Source organism: Electrophorus electricus, chromosome 3 (assembly GCF_013358815.1).
Source record: "Electrophorus electricus isolate fEleEle1 chromosome 3, fEleEle1.pri, whole genome shotgun sequence".
NCBI classification, from domain to species: Eukaryota; Metazoa; Chordata; class Actinopteri; order Gymnotiformes; family Gymnotidae; genus Electrophorus; species Electrophorus electricus.
Genome location: NC_049537.1, coordinates 4,290,393 through 4,312,287, shown reverse-complemented (window position 1 = coordinate 4,312,287; position 21,895 = coordinate 4,290,393). Strand labels below are relative to the sequence as shown.

The 21,895-nt window shown below is 44.4% G+C and overlaps 1 protein-coding gene across 11 annotated transcripts in view; it reads right to left on the bottom strand.

The window, feature by feature from the left end:
* The window catches only part of dlg1 (discs, large homolog 1 (Drosophila)), an 85,865-nt gene that overhangs the window by 27,887 nt on the left and 36,083 nt on the right, over window positions 1-21,895 (bottom strand). For 5 of the 11 annotated variants that reach the window (XM_035524219.1, XM_035524220.1, XM_027013543.2 and 2 more), the window contains 2 exons: window positions 3,430-3,528; window positions 2,858-2,911 (listed from right to left, as the gene is read on the bottom strand). In XM_035524219.1, coding sequence (XP_035380112.1) covers window positions 2,858-2,911; window positions 3,430-3,528 — 153 coding nt within the window. Of the gene's footprint in view, window positions 1-2,857; window positions 2,912-3,429; window positions 3,529-8,415; window positions 9,227-21,895 lie in introns of those variants that run through there. The other 6 variants (XM_027013544.2, XM_027013546.2, XM_027013548.2 and 3 more) reach the window with 2 other exon arrangements.

Below are 21,895 nucleotides of genomic sequence, written 5' to 3'. Positions count from 1 at the left end.
ATTTATGCAGGAAGTGTTCTGGTGAGGAACTATCTTCATACCACATCATGATTACACAATCCAGGAGGTCATACTGCTATCAAGAGCTAGCACTAAGATGACTCTTAATAAAAAAAGGCTACACTCAATAAAACCCCCCCGTGCACTTGTCTAGTCCCACCTTTTATGAGAAACTGAGACTTTATGGCAAACTAATAGCACTGCTGTAAGTGAGGAAACCAGAGGAAAAACATTGCAAACCATGTGCTTGTCCTGTTCTCTGGACCACCACAGCACTCGTCCACTGCCCCAGAGACAGCTCCTGGGACAGGGAGGTCTCAGCCCAGAAGCAATGAACTCTAGAAATGTCTCAAAGGACCGTCACTGCCAGGTCTGACTGCGACAGAACAGTGCCCAAGTCAGCTTCTCCCAGTGGGCCTTCTCGGAGAAGCTTTCGAGTATATCCTGATGCTAGCAGGGAGGAAGCTCCTCACAGTACATTGCAGGCCATCTGCCAAATATGTCATTACCAGAAGAGTTAGGGGAAAGCATTTCCTGTTAGGGCTGGGCATTTTTTGATGTGCGTAACATGGGCAAGGCTGCCCGAGGTCTGAAATAAATAACATAGTACGAACTGAAGCATTTTAAAAACGTTGCTTAATAAACAGGTCAGTAGAGGTTAAATCCCAAAGAAACCAATTATGCAACAGATTCCATTCATGTTGTTTTTGCATGATCCCTTTATTGTCAATGGCATTTTTTTTAACCTTAAAGAGAAATGTGCCATACTGTGAAAGTGTCACAGGACAGACCAAGGTCAGTATTGGCACTTCTCAATACTATCTTTAATGTCCATCACAAGATCCAAGACCATATTAGCACAATGATCTAAATTATAGCTATACAAAGAATACTGTTTTTAAAACTTTGAGCTTTTAGCATAACACTAAAACAGAAGGACAAAGTTCAGCGCACTTAGGGACGAGCACATGGAGGAATGGCTTGCTTAATATTTCACTCTACAGGAGCAGGAGCTTTGCCAAAGCATCATAACACAGAGGTTATGCCAAGATGGCAGAGCGAGTATCGCTCTGAACACTCACTCTCCTCCAAATATGATGAAATGGCATGTTGAGAAGATTTGAGAAAGTGCAGCCGGGATCCCAGATTGGGAGGTGAGACGCTGGCACCACGCAGGGCGGAAATCATTCTCAACAATGGCCGGCATACTGGGGTGAAGCAGGGATAAGGGAGAGGACAGCATAGGACTCAGGCATTAGCCACTATCGAGAACACAGTCTGGCCTTAAAGCACTTCCCTCAGCCCTGCTACAGGGAGCAGTGAAAGCCTCAGCAAGAAAGAGCCCCGGCTCTCGTCTCCCCTCCCAAACACTTACGCAACGACCACAAGGCAGGACAGTCATGCCACGACTGTGCCTCACAGTGCCGAAAACAGTGAAGCTAGTGTAAAAATGACAGCGTGTGAGCTTTACACTGTTCGTGCTTCATCCTAGAGTAAAGAGCACAGCAGAGCGCTGGGGGGAGGATGGTAAGTCCTATCAGGACCTGAACAGTACTAATCTATCACACATCATAGACATTTTTCACAGATAATCTACCACAATTTATTTACATCATCACAGATTGGTTTAAGGAAATTACTCAAAAGTTCATGGCAAGAAGACTGTCCATAAAAAATGTGATTTCATGACGTGACTTCAAAGTCATTTGAAAATCAAGAAAACCTTTCTGTGTTAAAATGTTCTGAAGACAGCAGTGCTACATGATATGGCTAACTCTAGACGCCGCAGATGACGAAGGCGCTCTTTTGATGAAGGGTGACAGCAGCGAACGCAGCAGGTTTTTTGGCTCGCAGAAGGACGGGGATTAGGAGGCAGAGTGAGACGAGCAGAAGAAGAGCACCAAGAAAGAACACCTCGGAGCTCCCGAGTGGTGCAACAGAAACGTGTTTGCTCTCTCATCTAGATACTGTGAGTTCAATCCCTGATGATGCCACAGCCATCTGTGACTGGGAGCCTGAGAGAGCAAAACCGGCCCTGCTCTCAGGGAGGGAGGGGTGGTGTACTCCTTCTCCCCCCTGTCGATTACAGTCGCACTGGCCAATCATTGGTTGATTGCGCTATCCTCAGAATGTGTTACACTGCCCCCTCACAGCATGAGCTGCCGCTCAAAAACATGCTTCCTTCACTCCCTGGTTGGCAGCTGATGTGTGACAAAGGAGAATTCCCTGACTGCTGGGAATTGGCCATCACTAAAATAGGGAGAAAATCTGGGGAAAGATTCTGGAAAAAAATAACTCCTTAATGGATATGAAGCCTACAGATGTGTGTTCTTCATGTGTAAGTACATATCTTCCCTATAATCTGTTTGTTCCTCAAATCACCCTTTAGTTAAGACTGGAGGATATTGAAGCTGTGGCGATGCGCAGGGCACCCAGCAGGAGAAGCACACCCACTGAAACGCACACATACACACCCTGCACTGCTCCCAAACACCTGATTATTAAACACCTGATTATTAAACACAAGCACCTGTGCCTTGTTTGTTCTCTCCCTTATTTAAAGCCCACAGGTAGTCTCCTTCAGTGCTGTGCATTGCTTTCCCATACAGCACCTCAGAAGACGCCCGAGTCAAGCCTGCGCCATCAGCCTTTACTGCCAGTATGTTTATGCTTGTTTCACAAGTGTTTACAGCCAGCTCACCGCTGGCTGCTCATTTGGTTCTTTATTTTGGAAAATAAAGAATCTCCTTATTCGTACTCACGTCTCACTCTCTCCCTGCATCCTTCACAAAAGTACATTAACACGACTACATAACACAGACTGGAGTGGAGTAGCTGCATTCCTGTATGGACTCACATAGGGAGGGCTTTCCAGGCTGTCCGTGTTCACCAACACTGGAGCAGGGCTTGCCTGGAAGAGAGACATGGATTAGTGAGCATCTTTAGTGATGTAAGAATACAGTAGCATACATGCTTACTACACATACCGCTCATTTTTCTCACCATAACGTAATGGAACAAGCATTTCATGGCTTGAAGATGGAACAAAACAAAATAATTAGCATCTATATCAGCAGAAGCAAAGAAAAGATGACCACGTACTCCAAGCATGTGGATAGTGTTTTACACTGGCATAAGCAAGAGATTAACAGCACAGACTGTGTTCATGAGCAGCACAGCATTCTGGGTAAAGTGCAATTGTGAAGAATAAATGCACGAGCCAGTACAAACTAAATTGCGCTGCAAACAAGCTGTGACTGGCTTCACTAACACAGCGGCTTCAGAGATGCAAGTGCACAGTAACATAACGTAACATTTTCTCGATAATCTCTCAAGTCAAGAAGAGAAAGTGGGAGGAGTGAGTGCACGAGCATAGGAAGAGGGGGGGAAGAGAGAACGAGAGAAGAAGGGGGGAAAAAAAAAAAAGACCTGTGACGTGGGTGCAGGGATGACAGTGGTCTCAGCTGGGACTGGCGAGATGGGGATCACAGGGATTATGGGAGCAGGGGGAGGAACAGCATCTGCCTGCTAAACAATAACAATGGAGGTCAAGGTTCAGGCCTGTTGACAGCTGCACTGACGATCATGAGAGCACCCACAGAATCCCAGCAGTCAAACCTCTAGGATAAAACACAGCCAGCAAAGAGGGAGGGAGTCAGGGGTGGTGGGAGAGGTGGGATGTTCAGTTAAGAAATGTCTGAATGGTTATGGAAATGTGCATGATTTACAAAGACATTCATTAGCACAGACAGACAGACAAAGACATTTGAAAGGGCCCATGAAAAAAAAGGGTTTAAGTAAAACAAAATAAATGACGGCAACTCACATTGGGGGGGAACTATCATTTTTTTAATTCACCTTTTGAGAGATCCTTCCACAGAAAACTAAAATACTATTTATAGTGTAACAGAGTGATGCACATTAATCAGCAATGCTGCTTCAATTTACCAGTGGTACATTTCTACTGTATCACTGACAAGCCATTAACAGGCTAAAGAGATTTCTTATATAACAGAAACAAGAAGGTAAAAGCAGGTTAGAAATGACAAATTTGTACAGAGTAAAAAAAAAAAGGAAAAAAACAAACAATGAATTCATTCCATATCGTCTCTTGCTGTCATAATACAAACTTAGTTCATGAACAAACTGACAGATATTCCTTTCCATTGCTCAAGTGTGAGTTTGTGTGTCCTATTAAAAATCTGAAAAGCATGAAATTTGCCAAAGCATTACCTGAAGCTGCTCTTATTGAGAATCAACATAACATATGTCACAATTCACATGATAGATTGATCCTCTGAAGACAGCAGTTACAAACACCACAAAGGGAACTGTAACCCAGTGGAGGAGCACAGGACTGATAATACATGCATTCATAACCAGGAACCACAAATCCAGCTCAGAGGCAAACGTGAGAATAGCAAAAAGAGCGTCAAATGTGTTCAGGGCCAGAGAGACAGGAAATTCTTAGGAAGGATGTGAATTAATTATGCATTTTAATGTATTCACTGACAATATTTTAGCATAAATTTGTTATTTGCCTGTTATCTTGACAGTCAGTAAACTGACTGCAATAGCTTCAGTACCAACCCTTCTTCCTTTTACATTTTCAATTTCAAAAAGAGAAAGCAATGATACAGCTATACCCACAACTTTCAAGTGAGTACAGTGCAGTAAAAAGGTCTGAGTTATAAAATTGTATTCACTTCTTTATGTCTTATACGAGAGTAAGAGCACAACCATATAGCTCAACTACAAACACAAGTGATGCAGCATCACAAAAATATTGTGTTAGGTGTATATCAGTGTATGAATACAGAATATTGTATTAGCAATGTATTAGTGTTTCTCGCTTGCCATTTGCAATGTAATTTTGCTTTCTTGCCATATAACACATGGAGGCCTATGTGATTTGATGTTTTCACAGTATCTTGCTGTGAGAAAAAAAAAATCACAATTTTAAAACACAAACACAGAAAAAACACAGTTTAAAAAGGCTAAAAAGTCCTTAATGTAGACATTTAATTGGACAGAACTTAAGGAGCCACATGTCTTCTTATATACAGTCCCAGCATTTCAAGGGGTCATAATTAATCTTGAACAACATGTTTAGATAATGTCAGGCTTTTTGGGAATGAAAAACACAGCTGCTTTGATATGTTTCACATCAGTGTCTTGCAACAAAGTGAAGAGCAGACCATGAAGTATACAGGTGCTTTTGGTTGAATGTGGGCAGTAAAGAGGCTTCTGTGCACTTCAGCGCGATCAGAAATGGAGAACTCGGTAAAGGCCAGTGTTCTACTTCCACTGGCAGCGATACATGGCCCTGCCACCATGTTTCACAGATGGGATGCTTCAGGACATAAGAAGCTTCTTTATAAGTTACACAGCTTCTATATTTTCCTCATTGCATCACAGGTTATTTTATTTGATTTGTCTTTAAGGCTTTGTCCCAGAACTATGCAGGTGTTTTTGCACATTTGAACAAACTGGGTACCTGGCCTTTCTGTTTCTGTGAATAGTGTTCGTCATTAGTTCAACAGTTTATCTTTATGAATTAATATATTATTATTCTGCCATCCACTACCATGATCTCCCACATCAGATTTTAAGAAAAGTGATTTTGGCACACTGGCAGATGTATTCTAATTTTTTAGCTTCAAAAGTCTTGTTTACTGGTACTGACATGTTGAGAGATATTAGCACCTGACTCCGACTGCAAATGGCATATCTAGAATCAAGTCTACACCTTTTGCTACCTACCTTGTGTGTGAATCGATGAATGACACTTGAAATGGGGGGGGGGGGGGGGGGGCAATGTATAAACAGGGCTTTTATTTCTAAAAAAAAGCTTCTCCAAATACAGATTTTGTGATGGTCTTCCCCAAAGTTGCATCACTGTCCAATTACTTACAAAATATAAAAATATTAGCACACATTAATCTTTGGCAATTCTTCATAATTGCTAGCAGGGCACTGATGATCAGGACCTTTAAAATTAGAATCAGTCATTAGCATTGATTAGAGGCTCTAGTTCCGAGTTCCGAGTCTTTAGTTGAAACTGGTATGTGAAAGGAAAAATAACTCAAAAGGCACCAAAATACCTTACCACTCAAGATTTAATTACTTGGTATGATGAAGTAATAGGATCAGCTCATAATCTTACAGACTATGTGGATGAGTATTCTGGAGCACTTGCGTAACTACTGGATGCTTTAACTTAAAGGCCCTTACCAGCCAGCCTAAAGATACACATCTTCACACATACTGATGTTCATTTAAGTCCCTCATTCATAACGTGTCTCATCCATGGTAGACAAATGGTTCTTAAACTGATCTTTCAAACATGACTCATTCATTATTTACAACTCAAAAATCTAAAGCGTGACAGTTATTCCATTAAATATATATAAAAATATATATTCAACTCAATCAATCAAAAATATGCACACCACATAGTAGTGGTTCTTGCTAAAACTCTTAATTTGGCCAGTAGCGTGTTGCCTAAATATGATGCATATTTATTGCAATCCAATTACTTATTCTAGTATAAACATTCAAGTTAACGTTACAGGAGGATTTGTCTTTTTATGTATTCTGTGGTGTACTGGTGGCGCAATAAAGCAAAAAGACAAATGCAAGCAGTTGGCAGAATTAAACAGCCTTCATAACTGGATGCTTACTTCAGAAGACAGGAGAGTTAATGGTTTGGCTGTTCTCTCCACTGACAATGCCAGAGACAGGAATTTGGACTTGAAGTCCAAGTAGATGATTTTGCTGAGTGCAAAGCATGTCACACAAACTTCATTGGAGTGAAAGAATGGCTTAAGAGCTTTGACTTAAACAAGCTAATTAAATAATTTGTAAATTTCATTTATATACACGCATACACACATTTAATTTACATACATACACATGTGTGTATGTACATATATGTATGCATGTTTTATATATAGGTGTGTGTGTGTGTGTGTGTGTGTGTGTGTGTGTGTGTGTGTGTGTGTGTGTGCGCGCGGTGGGTACTAACTTCTCTTTGCTCCGGAACATCCTAGTTAAAGTATAATCATGAGGTGATGTGGTAATATTAGCCAGCATTCGGGAAACATTATAAGCTCACATTAGGGTGAGATAATAAGAATATCTGTCTGATATTTTTGGCTGTTTTTGGCTTGTTTTTGTATTATATTCATAAAATGGCTGTTTGTTGGGAGCCTCTTATGATGCTCATTGGTTTCTGAAGCTCACTGGTTTCTAAAGGTGCACAAAGGCCTTGGTGGGGTGCGAGAGGACGCAAGGAGGAGGAGCAAGAGCGGCTGCCCTCTGATGAGGCGCAGCCAGTGGAGGCACATCCGCACCCCGCATCCTCAGCCATGTGCCCGTCTGGCTGATGGGCAGCACTAAGCCAGGATCGCCTCCTATAGCACAACCGCCAGCCTAGGCCACCCTGTGGCCCAAACTGCATGCCAAAGACCATCCTAAACACTTCCCGCGGTCGGACTAAACACCATGTCTCAAAGCCAGGGCTAAGGCACAGAACCATTCTAGAGCCAATCATCCTTAACACCAATATAAGGCATTATTGCAAGATGCTAGCCCTCATTGGCCAAAGATGACCATTCCCACCATACCCCTCACCTGATGGACAGCCTATAGAAGTGGCCTAACTGGCCACTGAAAAATACAGAAGTTGTTTTAGAATTCCATAGATCAGCAGGGACATGGCCTGTGTGTCCAGCGTTAAAATTAGAACCAGTGATTGGCATTGATTAGAGGCCCTGCTCCTGTTTCAGCCTGTAGCTCTAACCAGTGTCTGAAAGGAAACACAACTTGCATCAAAACCACTCCGATTTAATTACTTGGTATAATGAAGTAGATGGCTCTGTTAACAGATGAACAGATGAACTCACTAATACAAATTTAATTGTATTGTTGATAAGAGTTTCCTCATGAATCCAACCAATGTATTTGTTACAAGAGAGAATAAAGGAAAACACAACCCTTAGATCAAGTTTATATTTGGGCCAAAAACCCTTCCTTTTTCAGATAAACTGAAGCATGCAATCTCTAATTCAGTACACTGGCTAAAAACGCTTAGCATGGAGTTCTCACTTCTGTTCAAATATAATTAACGGTACAGTATATAGAAAAATATTAAACATTCATCAACTAAAGAAGTCTTGCAATTTACATGATTATCTAATCATACACACACACACACACACACACACAGAGACACACAACACACAGAGACACACACACACACAGACACACAGTTGGCCTAGTCTCGCTGCTGAAGTGTATTACAGATAAACCTACAAGCTTTTTTCCAGAAATCAGAAGACATCACTAGAGTGCATCAATTTAAAACATGTTTTAAAAAATCCAGTGTTTCTCAACAACAGTGCAGACACATACCTTCTCCAGTGAGAGAGTCCCCCACGAGTTATCGTGCCACCAGGTACTGGCGGGGGCTCGGATTTTAGCCTTGTTTGTCATGGGGGTCTTTTTGACACTGTCCCGTTGGCTGGTGATTCTTCCTCGGTTCCTGGCCGAGGCAGGCAGGGTGCAAGAGCTGTAATGCTCTTGGGAGCCCTCCGGAGCCTGTCGGGGCTGCTCCAGTGGGGCAGGCTGAGGCAGATGGTTCGGCGGAAGGTGGTGCTGTTGCTGCTGATGGTGGTAATAGTGGTGGTGCGGCTGATGGTGCTGCTGCTGGAGCTGATGGAGGTGCGTCGACTGCTCCAGTTGGAGGTGCAGGGATCTCCTCTGCGGGCGAGCCAGTGTGCCGTGTATGGACTGCAAGCGTGGCTGGTTCCTGGGCTGGGCGCAGCCAGCCGTTCCAAGGACGGCCGTTGCACAGTCCTCGGGAACCACATAGCGGTACTCGTGGTTGGGGTAGTTGGCGCTCATTCTCCAAGGCCAGGAGAGTCAAAGGAAGGCAGCAGGTTCACACCGGTGGGGGGGGGCCCAAACAGGAAGAGCCTCGCGAGTGACGTTAGTCCTTGCCTTTGCTGTGCAGTTTGGCAGCAGAGCGGCTGCACGGTGGCAGTAAAGCCGGTCCTTTCCTTTTCTTCCAGCCCCCTCTGCTCCAGCTCCCACTCTTCTGCCAAGCTTCTCTCGGACTGTGTCTGTGTCTCACTCTCTCTCTCCCTCTCTCTCTCTCTCTCTCTCTCTCTCTCTCTCTCTGCCTCACTCGCCCTCATCCCCCCTGTTCCCGTTCGCCAATAAATGAGCTCCAACGGGCACCACACATGACAGCGCACAGTCTCTCTCTTTCTTTCTTCATTTTCTTTCTTTCTTTTTTTTTTTTTTTTTTTTTTTAACGGGCATGAATAATCGATGCTCCGCTCTTGATTTCAGCCTGGGCGTCCAGTGGTCACGCAGGGCAGTGGCGCTCCACCTCGCCGCGCTTACAGAGGGGCTCTGAATCGCTCCACTTCACACTTGCAGCTGCTTTTGTGTTTCTCTTTCGTGGTATTAGCAGGAGTCCTGAAACGCTGGGTGGCAGCAAATAATCGCGGTGTATGTCGCAGGGCCCCGGTCTCAGAGGCAGTGAGCGCATGGACCCGTCCCTCCACTGACATAAAATCACAACAGATCAGGAAGGCAAAAGTCTGCGACTGAACTTTGCTTCACAGCATTTCCCAAAGCCCATATCCGGCGAGCCCAGTAAGGGTGTTGATGGTGTCGATGGTTCACTTATTCCGCATTCCGATGGGAACTACAGTAGGTAGCATTCAACACATACAGCAGAATTCCAGAATTTCATAGCATCTGAAAGGATAATCTTAGAACTACTTGAATATTATCCAATGTACGGGCTCTTGCATGTTAAGGGTCTGTGTCTCATCGTCTCTCTTGAGGATATGGAACAGCAGTCATGCTCCCATTTTGTCCAGGTAAAATGAGATGCCTCAGAACATGGCAAAGGCAAACATGTCATATGGTCTGCGATGAAGAGTGCCCTGTGGACATGTACTGGGTGTTTCCCCATCATGGAACCCTTCAACAGTCTTTCACGTCAGAGTAAGCTCTCCTGGCAAATGCAAACTTTTCATTGATGGTGCTTGAAGAAGGTCAGACTATCACCAAACCCTCAACACCCAAAGAAGGATATGTGTCTATTACACAGCAACAGGACCAGGAAATCCAAACCATGAAGACCTATAATCCAAATTATCATCAGCAGCCCATAATTCCATAATCAAACAAAGGATCAGTTCATTGTCACAGCTAAATCAGACACTCAGGACTCTTTTCTGCCATTTCCCTTTCTAGCATTGATTTGTAACAGATTCCAGGTGGATGCAGAGACAGAAAGAAAAGACAAAAACACCTCTGCTGTACAGCAGGGGGCTCCACATGCACAGCCAGATACAGGAAGAAAGACAGGCACTGCAGAATTTCCTTTATCTGTTTATTTAGCTGTAAATAAACACTATTATATACTAGAAAGATAATGTAAAAAACAAATAAATAAAAAATACTTTTATACTGTCCACAGAACATCAAGCTTCAACTAATGAAAGTTCCAAGGTAAACCTAATACTTATTCTTGGGTTGGAAAGACCAATTCACCTTCCTGTCGGTTTAGCTTGGCCAGAGGCTACAGTTAGGTTAACGGCTTATATTGCCATCTTACATTTCTCCCTGAATAAGCCAATTAATTAGCAGTGCCATTCTCAGACGCGGAAACTGTGTTCTCTAATTTACACATGCACCCAAGAACTGAAGACATGAAAGCCCGCACAAAAAATTACCATATAGCCCATTTGCTCTCTTTTGCCTCTGCCCCCTTCAATCACACACGCAGATCATAGAAAAACCAAATGAGGGATAGCAGACCCTACAATGGCCAGTACAAGAGAAAGAAGGAACCTTTAAACATGTGATACAATTCCATGCCATATGAATTTAATAAGTGATTCATGTAAAATGTAGGAAACCAAATGCAATCTTCACTTTCCATTTTTTGATCCTGATGTAAATGAAAAGTGACTAAACTGCTAATTGCTTAGCCTTGGATGCTAGAATTTACCCACAATGCCTTAAATACTTTACTACAAAAGGATCCTTATTCAATGCCCTACTGCTTTATAGTCTCATATAGCGAATCAATGGTGTTGAGCCACTATGACAGCCTGGAAAATCAATCAGATCTTATTATATTCACCATTTAAAGGAACTGAAGTGTTTCCAGTGCATCTCAAAAGCTTTGAGACAATGGCATTCATGGGATTCAAATACAGTCCAGACAATAAGAGAAGGTAACCTTACGCTATGGCCTATGGCATCTCGCTTGGTGCTGCAAACTTGCCCAGTTTCAGATGAACACGATCAGGAACAGATCAGTCTAGAAGGCTGACAATGGGGTCAGTTAACTTTAGATGGCTAAGACAAATGATTTTGCTAATACTAAAGGGCAGATAAAGGGGGATATTTGAGAAAAGGAGCAGGATTTAGAATTTAGATTTAGAAACAAAGATAACGGAGCCAGTGGGAGCAATAATGTGGGATTTTAGCACCATTTGTCATGTTTTGAACTGCATGATGTCCATTGAACTGTGAAACAGTATCAGCACCATTTTGACGAATACAAAGGGAAGTAACAGAGACAGACGGTTTCCCTAACCATTTGTCTATGGCAGTCTGTGTCTAAATAGCCTGTTTAGTTTTCCCCAATCTCACAGCATGATTCACCATGACATTATGAGCTCAGCATCAGGGTATACAATCTTAAATGTTGGTAATCTGTGTATCGGAAAAGGCCCTAGCTCAGTACTAGCAATGTACACCTCATACTAACTCAGAAACCAGCCGTGAGTGGGTGTACAGTTCTTTAAGCGAGAACGGTAGGTGCTCCACAGTGTTGGTGCTGAGATCTGTGTGGGGAGAGACACTCGTGCTTGTGTTGTCTGCAGGGGCAGCATTCGCGCCTGCTGCTGTGATTCATAGTTGAGCGAAGCTCCATCCTACACAGCCCACAGTCCTCTCCTCTAACGCCCCCCCGCCAGCCGAGATCGGGATGGAGCATTACCAAAGCACTACGCCCATAGTAGGAAGGGCTTCCTGATCATCCTAACCCACTACAACCTTGCAAAGGCCATAACCACTGAAGCATATCCCTTTTGTCTCTTGGACTGATGAGTTTAATGGACTGTTTACAGGTAATATCTGATTGGCTACGATGGAGCTGGTGGGCTGTAGAGCCACCCATGTGATGATCTCAGCTGACAGCAAGGGTGTGGAGCACACGATGCCACTCAACACTGCACTTAACAGATAAGGGAAATAAAACAAGTCCCACCACGTGACTACATTTCCCTGCTTGTCCATCGCCATGGCAACACCATGGCAACAGCTGAAGCTGCAGCAAGTCTTGCTTTCTGCACGACACAGAAGGTTATATACATCCTCAGGACGAGAGGGGCTCCTGCCTAAGCCCAAACAGCAAACTGGCTTGATTAACAAGCACTGAAATCACAATCTGTACTTTAAGCAATAATCCCTGCATGTCTTCAAATAATATATGCCTTTTTAAAAAGATAACAAAAACACAGACTTCACCTTGGCTTTAACTAAATGGTAAACCTGTCTGCACATCCCTGTCCAAGTCCAGCATTCATCAAACACACATGTTGAAAACAGTGGCTTGGAGCTGTACACCAGCTCTTTGGGGAGGGCTTGGTTGTAGGAGCTGAGTAGTAGCACTGCAGACATGCCTCTTCCAGAAATAGATCTGCATGAGCATGTACAACAGGCAGTGGTAATGTGGCTCAGCTTGAGACAGACTCCAGTGTATTTAACATGAGCATGGAGCATGCAACAGGCTGCAAAGGAAGTTTATGAAAGGTCATCAGTATAAATTCAGACAAGAACATCTGGTTACTAATTCAAGGGCTCGAGCTCAAGGTTTAAACACAGACCACAGTGAACTGAAATATCAGGTGCATAATAAAACCAGCAACCTGGGAATTGTATTAGCACTTATTATCAGTGTGTTAAGAAAAAAAGAAGTATGAATATAGTAACCTGTACCTTCATTTATAACATTAATCAGGGATTGGATAGTCTTCGAACAGTAATTTATGCACTGCAGCAAGATCTGTCAGATAAGACAGGTTTTCGACGCAGAACAAATCCATCCTTCTCTCATGCGCTCCTTCTAGAATGTTTGAGGAAGCATTTCATTTAAAGACATGCTTTATCTCCAAAGCTCATATATTATTTCTCAAGCCAGAGAAAAACTTGCTTTCTCTTTACTGGTGCCTCAAATAACGAGATCTCACTGCAAATGAGCCATAAACTGTACACACAGACAGTCACATTAGAGGCGAGATTTTACTCGTGAACGTCTCCACCTCCAAAAGATTGGGCTAAAGAAAGAGCCCCACCTACAAAAAGCCTGCCATTTGATGTACTCCTTTTTAACTTATAAGCATGACTAGCGACTGCAGCAGGTGCCAAAAGATATTACTTTAAACGATATGCTTATATTATTTTTGAATGCAGAGAAAGATGTCAAGAGGATGTCCACTACTGTAGATTTAGTTAGTCCAACAGTTGGCCAAGCGGTTAGTCCATCTTTCTTTTGAAATAAACTGAGGTGTTGTTCATGTAAATGGTTTGATTCAGTTGCACTGCATGATGTACTTCTCTCTATACAGGCCTACACCCCCCCCCCCACCCCAAGCCAGACAGCCACGTATCTCACCAGACCCATCAGCAGACTATTAAGAGACTTAAAGAAAATATACTAACTTCAGAACACTTTACACGGCATAAAAGTTATCGGCGACACAAAGAAAGCGCAGGGCTTTTTCCTCAGTGCCACCAGCCTGAACTCCTTCTCATTCTCATCAGTGTCATACTGTGCTCTCTGGAGATAACCGAATAGCTGTCCTTGACGCCACTTGCCACTTCTGTTGCTTGAAAAGTGTTCATGAAAAAGAGATGAAGCCACAGCATCGTGGTAACAGAGTCGGGGGCGGCAGGAGAAAGGCAGGCCGGAAACCCCTTTGTTGCAATCCCCATTCTTCCAGCTTGCATTTCAGGGCCTGACCCTATTAGCCGGGATTCAGACGCTAATAGGCACAATAAGTGACGGTGCATGGCCCTCCTGGAGCCGACCCATTGACTGCCTTCTCGTGTCCACCTATCCCTCAGCAAGGTCAGGGAGGAGGAGCGCCTAGCATTGCTCCAGCCTCCCCACTACCTCTTCTGGTGAAACGCTATGACCGGTATTGGGTGTTACTCAACCTCCAAATGCCCAAATGGGAGACAGGCAGGCAGAGGGGCCAGGATGATCTCATTGCGCGTGTCTACACAGCCCACTACCTGAGTGCCTATTCAAAACCCGGGCCCTTTCAATCACATTCCAGCTATTCACAGTGAGCGCATGCAGAGCAACACTTTCAACACACCATTTAGAGTGAAGTCTTGAATGATACAGAGATACATGACATAACGACGAACAATTATGAAGAGAGAAGCTAAATTTAGCTGATGTCAGCCAGTGGCAACTAGCCCTCTGTAAACTTGGGAAATAGGAAAGATCTTAGTTTGCAAGGGCAGGGCAGTGGGGACCGTTAGACAGTCCTGGCACAACTTAGAGTCAGTTTACACTAAAGAAAAATGAAACCAGCAAAAACAATCAAATCCAAACACTGGGAGCCTCACTCACTTGTAGAATGGTGTCACAGGTCTGAGGAGAACATCTGTCATTAAAATGGCAATGCTCAAAGTCACCACTTCAAAGTGCACATACCTTATTGCATGTCAGATTGCTAAAATGTAATGTAAGTGTGACCGCACAAGAACTGCAGAGTTCAAAAGGAGAGAAAGAACGTAAATTGGAGACATATAAATGCAAGTCAAGAAGTCAAGTCTACCATAAAGCTACTTTCATCAAGTAAGTGCTCTGTACCTGAAGTGGTAACAACAGAGATTACATACACACTACTACAGTGCAAGCACCTCCGCTGCAGGCAGGAGGCATGGTGAAGTTTACCTGGCCAGCTCCTGCTGTGATGCAGTCGCTGAAGGCGCTGCGGCGCGTGAAGAAGGCGAGCAGCTGCTGCCAGCGAGAGGAGGAGGCGGGCAAGTCTTCGCTGGAGCTGCGCTTGGCCCACTGCCTCTGCTTGGGCCCAGGGGCCCCAGGGGCCCCGTGACCCCCAGCAGCATTGGCCCGGCCACCCCGCGGGTACAGCGTGCTGTTGCCAAAGATGTAGTTCATGGCAGCCGCCTGGCGTCCTTCAGGACTGGAGCAGGACTCCAATGGCTGCGGGGCGGAAACGGGGCGGTGCGCAAACGCAGAGTAGGGTGACGGAGAGATGGAGGAGCTGGAGGAGGGGGGGAGGGCCCACCTGGATAAGGTTACAGCATCCTCTCCTGAGTTTCAAAGAGCCACAACACAAAAGCGAGCTGGAGAACGCGAGTCCGAAACCCATCCGCTTGCAAACGGCAAAGCTGGCACGCTGGTCTAGGGAGGGGTCAAGCAAACAGCAGCCTCGTGCTACCCAGAGGGTGGAGTGGGAAGTGAGCAGGGTGGAGGTGACTGTGCTGCCTGCAAGGAGTCCACGCCAGCCCGGGGTCCGTCTCCAGACTACTGGAGACCTGAGTGAGGATCAGGGAGGGGATGGGGAGCTCTCTCTGAATGAGGGGAACTCTAAGAGCTTGGAGAGGCAGGAAATGGGTTCAATTATCAGGCAAGTGTTGCAGGCAAAAGCCCATAGACTCCCCTAGGGATTCTTAATCTAAATGGACTAGGGTTACTGGACTGGCCATGAACAGGTTATCAATCACAGCACATTCTTAATAGCAACATAAAGCCTTGCTGGGCACATTAAATATGAATGATGGCATTCAGGGCGATGCTATATGCAATAAAGAAGAACAGGGATATGTTCTTCTTCCCTCCTAGACATGGCTACTCTGAGCGGAGGACAGTTGTATAGCAGCTCAGCAGAGCCACCCAGTCTTGACAGTGGAAAGCCACAGATTTTTCCCTCTCCTGGCAATTGAAGCTAACAGCAGCGTCCTTGTTTAAAAAGGTGCGAATAATTCACATCTACCAAAACTTCGCGCTAATGAACATACTCACGGATCCAAGTGAGAGACACGGACAAAGAAATGTCAGGACCATGGGCGGGTAAGATCCAGTGAGGAGGCTAAATCCAAGAGGAGGATGAGCGCTCCACGCTCAGCACCTGAGCCCATGCTGCCTGGCCGCTCCTCGCGATCCAGATCCGTTTTCACACTGCGGACTCTCTCTCTCTCCATCTACCGCGCACGCATGATTCAGTGAGGGGGAGACAAAAGGCTGTGTCTTCGCGGGCAGGAAAAGAAAAAAAGGGAAAGCAAATTCAAAAATAACCACATGCCCATGTTAATGCACGCACAACGCCTGCGAACGGGCAGCGGGGTGAGTCTCTGCTCCACAGCCTGCCCGAGAAGCCTGTGCGCCGGCAGAAACTATCCGAGGTGTGCCACAGGTGTCAAATGAGGTAACAGACATTGTCACAGCTTGTGCTTCTATTCCCCCAGGACCAAAACCATGGCAACAGCTTTCACATCAAATAAAGCAGGCAGCTCCATGGAGCATGTGCACTGCCTTCTTCGCTACTGAATTGTGCTCAAGAAACAAAGCAGCACAAATCGCTTTACCAGGTAACCGTTAGCTATCTGAAACAGAGCACATTAATTAACTCATAGACATAGAACAGACTATCCTAGATTTAGTATAATATTGGCATCAGCATACGGTTCTTTTTTAAAAAACAACAACAACAACAACAACAAACCTTTAAGGGTAATCATAAGAACCTATATGTAAAGCATACTTGGCATGCTAATTGTGATATGCTGAAAGCAATGATCACAATATGGAATTTGTACACAGTGAGATTTCTGTGGTAGATAACAGTTAAGTATAATTCTTAAAACAGAATTATACATCATATTAATGCTTAGTTCTATGTAATGAAAATAAAAATCAATTCTAAATCCAGCATGCACTACACAAATGATCGTGACATGAACCTTCGAATACATTGCCCAGTTGTAGGTGGTAGTATGCATCACCATGTTTGCTTTAAGCTCTGCTCTTACTCCCTTCAGCTAAACTAACCAGGAGGTCATGCCTGAACAACCACGCTTGCCCACATTCAGATACAACATCAGCCTACATGAATCTCTCTACATGATATCTTCCCATTTATATCAGACCCAATACATTTAGGCAAGTGTCAATAATTCAGTGACAGTTAAAAAAAAACAAACACAACCAAAACCCCAGTCATCAATGTGAACGATCGTGTGGATCCAGTGGCCTGAGTCACTGGTTTGGTACTCTCGTGTCCTGCTCCCACATGGCCTACATACTGTAAATACACACTGCAATTACTTAACGCAAAATATGAACACATCACTGCATTTTTAACATTGGATGAATGTTATTTTTCGCTCTTGTAAAAATATTTCCATAAATTCCATTTAAAATGAAGCACTTCTTCTTTATACTGCGTTTGGCAGACACTCTTATACAGACCGAGTTACAGTTTCAAATCACTTTACATAGGTAGGTGAAGGTAGTGTTAGGAGTCCTACCTAAGGACTCTTATTGGTATAATAAAAAGCACTATACCAACCACTGTTATTATTATTATTATTAGTAGTAGTAGTAGTAGTAGTAGTAGTAGTATTAGGTACTAGAACTACATGAATATTTTTGCACTAAACAACTGCTCTTGGTCTGGTTCTCAAAGCAGCACTGAAGATGTTGCTTGGTGCAAAGCTTTTAGACTGCATACAAATTCCCCAAGCTGTCATCTTGGGTTATAACTATAAAGCATTAAAACATGTCTCAACTAACCATTTCACGAACAATGTCAGTGTTGTTCACTTTTTGCTCATCAAATAGTTATGTTAGCTAATTGAGGGAGAGCATCTGTGAAGAACATTAATACTGGCTTAGTATTGCTAACAGCATTAAGAAATGTAACAGTAAATATAACAGATTGATTATACAAACCATGATCAAATCTCAATTAGTACTTTGCGGTGAAAACATTTACCATACAAGTGCCTGCTTCTCTTTTGGGAATGTCCCACCCCCCTGTTCAAATGTAGATTTTGATTGGTTCTGCTACCATCTATCTGTCAGTTAAGGAGAGTTGAGGTTTTTTTTCTATTCCAAATAAAAACCAGCTTCAGCTTAATCTAAAAGTGGTTGAATGACACCACATTTGAGTGGTGGGTCAAACACCTGCTCACTACCATGGTTCTGGCGGCCTTGTGTGCCCTTTACTGTGTCCCAAAAATGCCAGAAATGTTGGTACGCAAAAGCACTCCTTTTTGTAACGTATTCCTTTATTTGGACCACGCATACGCACCCGTGGAAATAAGCCCTACCTCTTCCAAACACAAGTCGATTATTTTCTTAGAGCAAACCAAATAAGCACAGAGGTCCTACCCCTGACCACACTAAGCCAACCTATGAGACATGCTACATTCAGTTAAGAACGACACTATACTGGATTATTCCTGAAGACATTCCTGTATAAATAGCACAGCCGACGTGCACTTTAATCTGTCTGCTCACTAACAAACACACAGATGCACATGCACAGACGCACACGCACATGCACAATGGAAAGACTAAATGCCCACTCACAAAGGGCCACGTTGTCCAGTGGCTGCCTCCTCTGTTTGCTGCCTCTTCTGTTCACTGCCTCATGGTGCCTGAGCTTTTCTGCACCTCCTTCTCCTGAAGTGCGGCATCAAGAGCCATCAATCGATAGCGCAATACAAGGACAAAGTGCTTCGGAATGGCCCTACCACAAGCTTAAGCTTTCAGCCCCCCGGTCAAATGAATTCTGCCGGTAAACAAGGGGAGAGATGGGCGTTTATTTCACACTCAGCTTTCCGACCGCTCGTCCTTCCTGATTTGACACTATGTAACAAAGGACTAAAAGCGCTCTGATCCTATAGGCCGTATTTCTCTAGATTCTCTCACAGTACTGCTTGATTGTTGACAGGAGGATGGTGGAACCAAGTAAACTTTACAGTGCATTCCATCAAAAATAGGAAAAAGGTTTACTGAATGCAGGTGACTCAAAACCCTGTTAGAATCATAGTGTCTAATCTGTGCTTAGCATGGCCAGCACTAAAATATTAGCCACAACAGCTTGGGAAAGGGCCTAAGATGCTTTCTACCACACTGAGTATTTTACTTTGACAGTCAGAAGAACTAGGTGAAATGAATGAAGGATATATTAATTGAAGGACATTACTGTCCCACAAGAACAATCAAATAGGGCAGTGGTAACTCAGTGGTTAAAGTACTTGACTTGTAATCGGAAGCCCCACCACTGCCAAGTTGGGCCCCTGAGCAAGGCCCTTAACCCTCAATTGCTCAAGTTGCACTCAATCATAATTGTAAGTCACTTTGGATAAAAGTGTCAGCTAAATGCCGTAAATGTAAATAGGCCTACTGTCAACCTAAGTCAATTTACAAGTTGCACTTAACAATAAAGCAAAAACAGGAGACCCAGACTCCTGTAAAGTTACTGTGAATCTTCATTTCTGAGCATTCAGGCTTTGCCACACTTGAGCACATGTAAATACTGGCCAATGACCAACAACTATCCTCTACCGAAACAACACAGCAACCTCCAAACCATAATCAACAACACAGAGGAACAGACAGACAACAAAACAAAACCCCCCACCCAAACTCTATGAAAAAATCCAGAAGAATTTATAGCTCACTCAGCACTGCAGAGAAGGAGAGTGGGTATGTTCCGTCTCTCATGTCCGTTTAGGTGATTTACATGCAAAGCTCAAAGCTAGTTGACATGGAGCAGGCAGAGCTTGCCAGCATGCATTCCTGAGAGCTGCCTCCCGAATCGGACATCGACTACCCACCAACAGCTGCAGCTTCAGGCTCCTCCCGCTCCTCCAGAACCCCCTGAGCAGGCGCCGACCCATTTTCTTGGTGTACCAGACGGAGGTGAGCATGTCACCCAGCAGAGCTGCTCCACGCGTGTAGCGTCTGTGCAGAGGACGAGAGCCCCGGCCAAGCCTCCCTCCTGAGAGCTTGTCTCCCCTCTGCACTGGCCCAAACTTTCCTCCTCAAGGAGCTGCGAACTGTGGTAGGGTGTGCAGACAGTGTCCGGCAGCCAGGGATGGGATAGGGGGCGGTTGGGGTGAGCGTTTCACATGTGCCCTTGTCTGGATCCAGAGAGACAGCTTACAGGACGACTGGCACTCCTGCACGAGACTGCTGGGGACTCTGGATCACAGCGTCTTCCTACTCCCCCCGGGAGTGACACTGCTCATTTTTCATGGCCGCTCCCTCTCCCCCCCTTCCCCTGTAGTCTTCCACTCCTGCTTTCCTCTGGCAAAATTAGGCAGGGAGGATGGGACACGCTCGCAGGAGCCATGCCGTGACGGATGTTGCGAAGCTCGGCAGACGCAGGGCAGGCTGGGGTAGCTCATTAGTCTGGGGCAGCTCAGATCACAGGGCCAAAAGCTGTCAAAGGCATGCTGCATGACTCAATCACCACCCATAAGACCTACTTATGACGTCGTCACGTCTTGGTGATAATACAGAATACATGATGGTCATACAGACCTCATATTCAACTGGAAGTACATTCTGTCACCTTTGCTTTTATGTTTTTGTGTTTTGAAGTCAGGGAGTAAATGAGTAAATGATGAATTGGTGAAAAAGAAAAACAGAAAACTTGAAGAAACTCCCTAAAGAGCCGCTCTCATAACCACCATGCCACTGGTAAGATATCCAAGCCTGTAATGTACAGTTTAATTTGATTCAGTGGAGGTGTTACTGTTACACATCTATGGTTGGCCCCAGAAAACACGCGGACATTTCTAGCAATTGTTGCAGCAAATGATCTGTAACACTAATGAAGCCACTGCCATAAAGCAGCTCATTTTATGCTAATGGAACCAGTTCACTCTGGTTTGACCACTTGCCCTTTCACTGTCAGCAAGCATGCCCACAGTGCGAGAGAACCTCTGAAGTGCTGAGAGATGCTTAGCACCGGTAACGAGCGTCGCTGTCTGTAGCTACAGACAGGCATGGCTTCTCCAGCTGAACCCGAGATTCCTTGCCAGCAGCCGACTGCCTAACTAAAGGAGGAGCATGTTACCTTAATGACTGGGCAGCCAGCCAGGTCAAGCTTGAGACCAACGGAACTGGCCATTCACCTCTGAGAGAACACGACCAATCTCTGCTGGATCACTTCAGCAGGGCCGAGAGGATTGCATGTACAATAAATGCACACATTTAGAGGAGTGTAATGGTCTAACCACACACTTAGGAAAGAAAACAGCACATCATTCGAACCTGCACATCATTGCAGTGTCGGATGCCAATGCAGGACTACCAAACCTGTGGATCTTAAATTAGAATTCAGGGCAGGGGGCAGCAGAAATGGCTTTTCTTCCAGGTCTCATTACTTAGTATGACAGAACAGAACTAATGCACTCAGGCCCTAAAGCCCTACTCACATTATCTCCAAACATATGCCTGTATCATTCAGGATGCATGCAAGGTCAGAACACATGAGAGAGACTGACTGTCACAACTGAAGCGAAGTCTAGCAGAAATCCTTCTTGTATATTTGCCAATCCTCATGTACTGGCAATTTCTGGTGAAGAATCCTTCAGTGTACAGAATTACAGATGCATCAACCTTGGTGGCATTTGTTTAAAAAAGTGCACTGTAACATGAGATATGGGATGGACAGACAAGCCCTTAAAATCATCTGAACTCATCCTAAACTTCACGGATATGATTAACACTGAAAGGTCTCTGCGGCACATAGAGCCTTTATTTTCTAATGGTGGTGGGAAAGCTGTTCTGTATTCTGAG